The 8,878-nt window shown below is 44.2% G+C and overlaps 1 protein-coding gene across 2 annotated transcripts; it reads right to left on the bottom strand.

Annotated features, from left to right (window-relative positions):
* Positions 1–3,107: 3,107 nt before the first annotated feature.
* LOC141970090 (keratin, type I cytoskeletal 19) lies at positions 3,108–8,632 on the bottom strand. 2 transcript variants are annotated; one of them, XM_074926443.1, is made up of 8 exons: positions 8,091–8,631; positions 6,270–6,352; positions 5,785–5,941; positions 5,358–5,519; positions 5,080–5,205; positions 4,730–4,950; positions 3,938–3,966; positions 3,108–3,405 (listed from the first exon to the last, which is right to left on the bottom strand). In XM_074926443.1, the coding sequence occupies exons 1-8, from the start codon at positions 8,538–8,540 to the stop codon at positions 3,374–3,376; spliced, it is 1,260 nt and encodes a 419-aa protein (XP_074782544.1). In that variant the 5' UTR covers positions 8,541–8,631; the 3' UTR covers positions 3,108–3,373. The 2 variants fall into 2 exon arrangements, with proteins under 2 accessions (XP_074782544.1, XP_074782545.1); XM_074926444.1 differs by lacking the exon at positions 3,108–3,405 and having other exon boundaries at positions 3,938–4,263; positions 4,736–4,950; positions 8,091–8,632.
* Positions 8,633–8,878: the final 246 nt, after the last annotated feature.

The following is an 8,878-nucleotide window of genomic DNA, read 5'->3' as shown; positions in this document are numbered from 1 at the left end:
GAACCACCAAACTTGCTCTAAAATAAAACTTTGAGATAAAGATGCGAAATGCCGTGTTTGGTAACAGCAGAAAGAGGAGTGTTGGGTTTAGTGGTTTTTGACAGTACATATCAACAGAGAATGAGCTGAGAATTCAGGATGGGTGATGTCAGGTCAACTGAGGCTCGAACCAGTTGCTGGAATAAACCGGGGGGGTTTGCTGAAATTTGCAGTTGAGGCTTCAGTGCGGCCTCGGGAACGCGCAGCCTTGTTCCGAGGAGCAGATGCGTACTCGGGGGGAAAGAACCAACCGTGTAGCTGTGATACGCGCTCAACAGCCTGGTTCTGAAAATGTCCACTCACTCTTCAGCTGGGTGGAGGAGAGGGTGTTTCACAGTTGTGGAAACATGTTTCCATCTGAACCTGGCCCTTTGCCACAGCGGTTCAGTTTTGCTGTGGGGCACATTAATGGCGCTGTAGCTTGCCAAATCTGTGTACCTCCAAGAGTTAGTATCTCAGCAACAAGTTCAGACAAACTCTCCTAAAGATAAAAAGGTTTCTTTTAAGACCCCTGTAATGTAAATATCCTGAGGGCTGCATGCTTCTAGGGTCTGTTTAACTCTGAGGGATCCCACAATAAGCAAGATCAAATTCCATTAAAAAAAAAAAAAAAAAAAGTCTAGCAAAATCAGTTCTAGAAAGCACCACAAACTTTAACAGGAAACTTTGGGGATTTTTCATTCAGTCTTCTTTCACTCAGTCTTTACAACTTCTTTGGAAGCTTGCTGGTGAAATACGCTTTGCTGCTCTGTCAAGCGCCCTCTAGATTGTTATCAGACGAACCCTTATAAAAACCAGGTGACAGATACAAAGCTGTTTATTTCCTGTAGAATATTTACCTTTGGGAAAAAATAAAAATAAATCAAGCAGCCAATAGAGATTGTGTCTATAACATAATTCAGAAAAAACATAGTGGTGGGGATTCTGTGGCCTTTTCAATTTTCTGTAAACCATCAAACTCGGATCCTTAGGGTTTGTCCCCCACGATCAAACGCTTGTAAATGCGGAGTGCAGCGCTTGCAGACCTGAGGCTTATCCCTGCTTCATCGTCTTCGCTGTGTGTCCTTTCATGGTAAACAGCTACTTCTAAATAGTTCCTAATATGTTACTAGAAATTGTCAATAGTATTTTCAAACCACGGGAGAATCCAAGGAAAGGCGCCTCAAGGAAGCCGCGTGAAGTTTGGAGGTGCTCAGTCATGGATCATTTATTTGCAGCTCACTACAGTTGCTGCGCTTCACACGTATTTTTCTAAAGGGAAAACAATTTCACTTTTGAGGGCTTGCTTAAGAACACTGGCTGTCTGGTGGAAGAGGAATGGTAAATAAGTCTCTACCTCTCCGCTGAGAGCAGCCTGCTGGCAAATGCTTGTGTGAATTCAGCATCCACTCACTCATCGCATTTATTTATCTAGATTTGTTGGTTTATCACTGTCTCTGGGTTGAAGACTTCTATATCGAAACCTACATGCTTTATAGCATTTTATAACAGACTATGTAGGGCAAAGCCTGCTTCCGTGAAAAATTAGATACATTTTGGTATTTACATGAATAAAAAGTTTAGGAATCAAGTGTTTTGGTTAATCGCATTTCATATCTGAATTTCAACAAGTATGTGAAAAATCATCTGGCTCTAACTCAGTTCTAGGTCTAGGTATAATTCTACATACAGTTATATTCTTTTCAATTATTATTTCTTCATTTTAGCTATGTTATAGCTGTCATTTAAAAAGAAAAAAAAAAATCAGTTACGTTTCTCTAAATTCATGAGGTTTGGAATGCTTCCAGATTCATAACCTCTTGGGACTTTAGAGGAACATCTCCAATCAGTGCTGTCTCTACTGGTGGAGATCCGTGTTGCTCTGGTCATTCTTCTTTTAGCTCTTCTCTGCAGCTGGAACATGAACTTAAGTTTACAAAATTTTCTCCTTATAGTCTATACAAATACAAGGAAACTGAAGCCTATCACCTGCTGAAGTCAAAAACTGTATTCTGTTCTCGCTACCTTCACTCTGAGATTTCTTATCCAACGTCTTGACACACAGTTTCACCCTTTGCGCAGTACTCGGAGTTGTGCTTGTGGTGCGTAAGCTCCTCAATTTGTCATGTTTGACAGAGCCTTCCTGGAAGACATCCCCTGACATGCCTGTGCTGGGCAAACTCTTTCATTCCTTCTGCGAGGGGATTAACGGGGTTGACACACTTTCGCCTCTCCTTTTGGGAGGACAGAGAGTTCCATTCAAGAAGCAGCTTGTTTATCATCGTAGTCTTTCCTGATAAAACCATCACTCAGATATTACATATACGTTTTTTCTGAACAAAACTCTAAAATTGTAGTCTGAGTGATTTTATATTAAACGTTTCACCAGAAAGCCTTCATTACCCTACAAATATGGAACAAAATCAATAAAATGATAAACTAAACATTAGGCTATAAAAACAAGAATTCCAGCCTTTCCAAGATTGTTTCAAGTGTCTGAAGCCCCCAATTTCTTCAGCAGAGTTTATGAATTAATTCAATTCTTGGGATGGTTGGAAATGAAATTACTGACTTCTGGGGGCCTCAACTGGAAGTGATTACACTTAGAGTTTTGGCTAGGATAACATCCTTTCCATGGCATGAGAAGGAAGGTGGCTAAAGTCGGTGCTAAAGGTTCGTTACCTCTGTAGGAACTGGGAGAGTGAGCGAAGATACCTCACAGCTGTTTCTCACTCCTATTTGTTTCTGCAGGAGTTATCTTCAAGTGATTTTAACAGCTTTATATTTTACCCTAAAAACCCATCTCCCAGCTCTTCTTACCAGCATCATTTAACATCTCACTGCTCACTGCGAGTGCACAGCCATTGCAGTTAGAAACATAAATGACTCCTGAGTTCCCCCCCGGAGGGGTTGGGGATGCTGCTGCCTCCACAGCCAGAGCTCCTGCCAGCCGGAGGAGCTGGAAGAAATGGGAGAGGGAGCTCACGCCACCCACAGCCCCTGGGAGCATTAACCTGCGGGGAGGCTGGCTAGCTCCTGCCTGCCTGATTAAAGCCCAACTTCAGGAACAATATCACAATAACTCGAAATAGGAGTGCAAGAAGAAGATCATCTTTATTAGAGTAGATACAGCAATTCAGTGTGTAAGAGAACTAGAAAGAATTGAAAAGCTAACCCGGCTTGCCAACTAATCACTACAAAATGGATGAATCTACCTAAACTTTGTGTGGCCAAGAGTTTTCTGTGCTTTAAGATAGCAGTTTCCAGCAGTCTAGAGCGATTCCTCTCCGTTTCAATTCCTGTGTGCTGTCTGCTTTTTCTCGTTTCGAAGATGACATTTGCAGGACGTCCAGTACTATTTTCCATCTGCCATCTTGTCTCTTTTGTCTACAGTGATACGGAGAGAAGAACAGCGATTACTGCAGCGTAACACACACGAGACCACTCTGCAGTGGGCGCTGAGCTTACTTTATGTCTCGTCTCTCATCCCCTTCTCCAAAGCGTTCTTCTTCATAGCATTGATTTGAATCATACATCACTTTTACAATACAGCTGACCTTTAAAAGCTCAAGGCAAGTTTTACTTGCATGTTCATACAATTCCCCTGAGCTGGCCAAGCTTAAATTTCTTGTATCCTTTCATCTGGGGGAATGATTAGGCATTTTGTGTTTTACTTAGCCTTTACCGTAGCATAGTCTGAGATTTTTGTCTGATGCCTAACATCTTTTAATGACTGAAATTTGTTAAATTCTACCCAGTCATCATTTGTGACTTAGTAGATTTTTTTCTGTGACGTGAACGAGTGTAGCAGCCCAGTCTCTAGGACGGACACAACTACCACAATGTATGTATATTTTCTTTTAGAAAATAAAACTTCCTTGACTTCTAAAAGGTTTCCTGAAAGAGAAAGAATTCTTACCAGCAATTCCAGAAAGGGGGGCAAATATCCTGTAGAACAAAGAGAGAACAGTTGAAAGGTGAGGTAGAACATCCAGTGCTCATGAGATGAGGATGTAGGAAAGCAAATTCTCTATCAGTTGGGTACATTTTGTATACAGAGGGAGAAGAGATGGTCATCAGCTTGCTCCCCCTTTCAGCTCAGGAGAGGGAATTGTAGGAAATATGTTTTTAAACAACTGCAGTGGGAAGAGACAATTATGGAAAAGATGGAATAGAGGAAATTAAAACCTTTCAACTCCTCCCTGTGAGGTACTTTCCTCCTTGGGACTCTGTGTGAAACGAGAGCTGTGCTCCCGCCAGGGAGGTCACTGGCTGCCAACAGCTCGCTTCTCTGCCCCCGCTTCTCTGCAGAGTATCTGCTTCTACACTGATCCTATGGGGCAAGAGCTATTTAACTGGTGGTAACAGGAAGTTTATGGGACTTTGGTGTTAACCTTTCTATTCTGTAAAGCAACGCCGACTGCACTGTGTTTCCTGAATGTCAAGCAGCTGACGACTAGTAACCGCTTTAGCGGTTAGTCGCATGTGATCTCTTGTACTGCTTGTCAGTTCACCTTTTTGTTTAGAAGCTCTCTGAGGTACTCACTCGATGAAAATGGGAATTGTAACATTTCGAGCTCTACCATGGTCCAGAAAAATTAAAAATTTTAGAACCCCAGGAGTATCTGAAGTTGTGTTTACTGTGGTGCACCATGGCATGGTCAGACTTTCAGAGGCTGAGCCAAAAGGTTTTCTGCAGTGAGTTACTTACTGGGACTCCTGGCCTTCCAGGAGCTGTCGGTAAGTAGCGATCTCTTGCTCCAGTCGAGTCTTGATATCCATGAGGATCTTGTATTCGCTGTTCTGGCGCTCCAGATCAGCTCGGAGCTCAGCCAGCTGGTCCTCGATGCTGCCGATCAGGCCCTGGATCTGCGCCAGCTGGGCACCGTAACGCCCTTCCGTGTCTGCCAAGGTGCTTTCCAGCGCAGCTTTCTGAGGGCAGGGCGGTTGGAGGGAAACCACAGAGAGGTTGCTGCTAAATGCAAGGCTCCTCGTGGGGGGAGGGATTCCTGCCCATTTTGGTAGGGGGGGGGGGTTCGCGCAGTGCAAATCTGAACGTACCATGCTGAGCTGGGACTGAAGTTCTATTTCCAGCCCTTGGAGGGTGCGTCTCAGGTCGGTGACTTCGGACTTGCTGCTCTGCAGCTGCTCGGTATTGACGGCTACTTCATGGTTCAGCTCTTCAGTCTGAAACAGGGAAAGCGTTACATGAGCAGCACGGGGCCTCTGAGCAGAAGCCATAAGGCTTTCGCAGCAGTTCTCGCCGTGTTTCAGTAATGATTTTGTTTGTCTTGTGGATTTTTTTGGTTAGTAGTTGAGTAGTATGGAATTTTCTCTACCTTGGTTTGGAACCAGGCCTCGGCATCCTTCCTGTTCTTGTCAGCCATGTGCTCGTATTGGTCTCTCATATCAGCCAGGATCTTGGACAGGTCAATGCCTGGAGCAGAGTCCAGCTCAACGCTGACTTGGCCGGCCACTTGCCCTCCCAGGGCACTTATTTCCTGTGTGGACATGGCAGAGGGAGACAAAAGAAGGTACAGTCATAAACTGAAAACATTATGAACTCTCCATTCTTTCTTCACGGACTAAGGCCTGGCTGACTCCCCTTAAATACTCGCAGGGGTATATTTAGTTTTCCAGTCTACACAGAAATCTTTTCATCACTGTGGGAGAGCCCAGGGCAAATCCTGGGGGACCCCACGTTTCCTCACGCTGTTTCTCTAATGTCACTTTCTAATGTGTTTCTTGGTTGTTTTTTTTTTTTACCTCCTCATGGTTCTTCTTGAGGTAGGCCAGCTCCTCCTTTAAGTTTTCAATCTGCAGCTCCAGGTCTGTTCTAGCCAGGGTCAGCTCATCCAGGACCCTGCGCAGGCCGTTGATGTCGGCCTCCACGCTCATGCGCAGAGCTTGTTCGGTTTCAAACCTTAAAAAGGCAAACCCAAATGGTTCAGGTTAGCTGATTAAGCCAGCCCACCATGAAACACATTATTTGCTATAAATGCATCTGGTTTTGTGGGATTTATGATGTACCCAGTGTTGTCGAGCATTAAACTTTTCTCCACATGTTTTACACAATATAAAATTTTCCATGGTGTGGATGGTGCTTTCAGCAAATACTCAAAGGGCTGAACTGCAACGACAGGATCAAACCGGTGTTCATACAGAGGTTTTATAGGCATTCCTTTCTTTTTTTTCGCAGCCACTGCCCTTTGCCTGCTCAAGAGCCCTTTTTCCTTTCAGAAATTACTCACTTGGTTTTGAAGTCGTCAGCAGCCAGCCTGGCATTGTCAATCTGCAAGACAATCTTCGAGTTGTCGATGGTGGCATCAAGGATCTACAAACAATCAGAGTTCATTGCTGAGGCTGAAACAAGTGTATGAACTTCTTTCCTGGTCTGAAGATAAAAGAGTTAAGATTCTATTTCATCTGCAGCTACACCAAATAAAAGTGTATTTTGGTCTCAGTAGGGAAGTGCCAATGATCTATAGCAAACACGTAGCACAGATTTATCACAGTGCTTGTCGGTTTATCACATGATTGTCAGTTACGGACAGGTCCTCTTACTCTGGGCTGGCATATGAAGTGTCTCACCCCACAGTGAGACAAAATAACGTGCTGGCTTAGAGGGACAGGCCTTTGGTGAGTCAGGGGGAAGGTGATGTTTTAGGACTGAAGCAAGAAACCCATTTCCTGGAGAGATGCAAAGGAAGCAAAGTCTGCAACCCCTTCCTGGCAGAATTTGTTCTCATTTCAGATTTTCTTAACAGCAGGAAGTGATTGCAAGGTCTGTATGATTTTAAAATAAATGGCGTGTTTGTGTTTTGCAAACACTGTGGGTTTATATCACTTTTGTGTAGTCTTTGAACACATTTTTGTTTGCTAGAATATCCAGGGTAATGTTTATTGATTCTTCTAATGCATCCTGAAAGCCTCTACAGGAAATTTTGTTTATCTAGAAGTAATCCCTGTTAATTTTTACCTAGAAAGCATGTCTCTTTTGCCTGCCACTTTTAAAACTCAAAAGGTCATCCACGAAACCAGCTGGAACAACATTTTCTCTCCCCAAACTAAGGGGAGTAAAAGGCAGGAGGGAAAAGAACACTAAAAAGAAAATCCAGAATTCTGCCTTTACTGGAGCTCAGTTTGCCAAATCAGGAGAGAATGTGAATGGGTTGAAGCAAGGAGAAAGTGAACTGCGTGGGAGCGGTCATGAACTTCAAGCTGAACTGTGAAAACTAAACCTCAAGTTTTCTTTCATTTATTTACATAGTGTAATCAGCAACTCTGTACACCTTCCGGGGTGTGTATCATCGCAGAGCGATCTGTTATCAGGAACCCACGGGCTGTTGGGGCAAATCCTGCATTTATACATGGGATTGATTACTTCATGTCTGCCTTCTTCCATAAGCCAAATGTTTCAGAACTCTTATTTCAATTCCAAACTTACGGATGTGAAATACGAAGAAAAGTAAATGCACGGTGATGAAATCCTGAGCAGCTGTCTTCACATTTACAAAATTGTGCTTAACCAATTTTCGTTTTTACTGTTGAAGCAGTGTGTGTGTGTGTGCCTCTGAAGTTTTCAAGCTGTATGGCAGGCAACAGATCACAGAGATGGGCAGGTTGCTGTCAGTGTTTGGCTCTGTATTTATCAGTATATATATGGTCATGTATCTATTAATTGGTCATATATGTGCATATGACCAGCATGCGTGTGTATGTATCTGTGTGTATGTGTATATATACATGTGTGTATATATATACACGTGTGTATCTGTGTGTATGTGTATATATACATGTATGCTTTGTTAAAAGCAAACATTATCAGAGAATTAAGCTCTGCCTGTTTTGTACATTCTCGTAGCTAACATTTTAAAAAGTCGATAGTTCCATGCTGATAATTTTCTTTATCCACCCCGCCCAATCAATGCATATTTATTTCATCTTTCTCTCCTTCTCGTAACCCGCAATGCCTTCTGGGTGTTCTCCCAGTGAAGTTTTTCTCTTTGGGTTTTTATGCTTCCTTTTAAAATGCGAACCCAAGGTGATTTTTAATGAATATTAACACCTACCTTGTCCCGAAGGTCTTCAATAATCTTGTAATAAGGACTGTAGTCCCGAGCTGGGCCTGGTCCTTGCTTTTGGTACCAGTCTCGGATTTTAGTTTCAAGATCAGAGTTGGCCTCTTCCAGTGCACGCACTTTCTCCAGGTAAGAAGCGAGGCGTTCGTTCAGGCCTTGCATAGTTGCCTTTTCATTTCCCGAGAGGAGGCCGTCGCCGCTACCCAAACCACCACCAAAACCGCCACCAAAGGTCCTGCTAAAGCTGCTTCCATAGCCACCGCCCAGGCCGCTTCCTGGGCCAGAAGAGACAAATCTAGCAGAAGAGACCGACACCCCCCTGCCACCAGAGCCCCCGTGGATGCTGGGAGCCCGAAAGCAACCTCCGCCGGCACGGGCCGAGGAGCTGCCGGGCCGCCCTGCCACAGAAGAGGTCATTTGCCTGAAGCTGTAACTGGCCATGGTGAGAAATACCAAGGACCTGCAGCTCACGCAGTTTGTGATCCCGAGGCAGCAGTGTGTGCTCCGTTCCCCCACCCCACCTCTTTTATGCCTGTGACAATGGGAGTTGTCTCCAGAATGTGTTATCTGAGACCCGTGGAATTTATCAGCCTTGAGCCTTCTGCCAACACGGCGATTCCTCTTATTGGTCAGTTGTGATGAAGTGGGCTGTTGCTTCCCCAAATACCTTCACGCAAGGGAGCCGATTCCCTCCCCCCAGCCGTTGCCTCTTGAAGCAAAAGGTGGGATTCAGCAGAGGCGTTGCCCGGCTGAGGGGAGAGTTCATAAATCTACTTACA

Source organism: Athene noctua, chromosome 25 (genome assembly GCF_965140245.1).
Source record: "Athene noctua chromosome 25, bAthNoc1.hap1.1, whole genome shotgun sequence".
Taxonomy (NCBI): Eukaryota; Metazoa; Chordata; class Aves; order Strigiformes; family Strigidae; genus Athene; species Athene noctua.
The sequence above is the reverse complement of the archived record's forward strand: the minus strand, read 5'-3'. Positions and strand labels throughout refer to the sequence as shown.

Coding starts and splice junctions, on each gene's coding strand:
- LOC141970090 (XM_074926443.1), bottom strand. CDS start 8,540: ATGGCCAGTTACAGCTTCAGGCAAATGACCTCTTCTGTGGCAGGGCGG. Junction 6,353..8,090: donor TTGAAGACCTTCGGGACAAG/GTAGGTGTTAAT, acceptor GATTGTTTGTAG/ATCCTTGATGCCACCATCGA. Junction 3,967..4,729: donor CTGGAAGGCCAGGAGTCCCA/GTAAGTAACTCA, acceptor TTTGTTCTACAG/GATATTTGCCCCCCTTTCTG.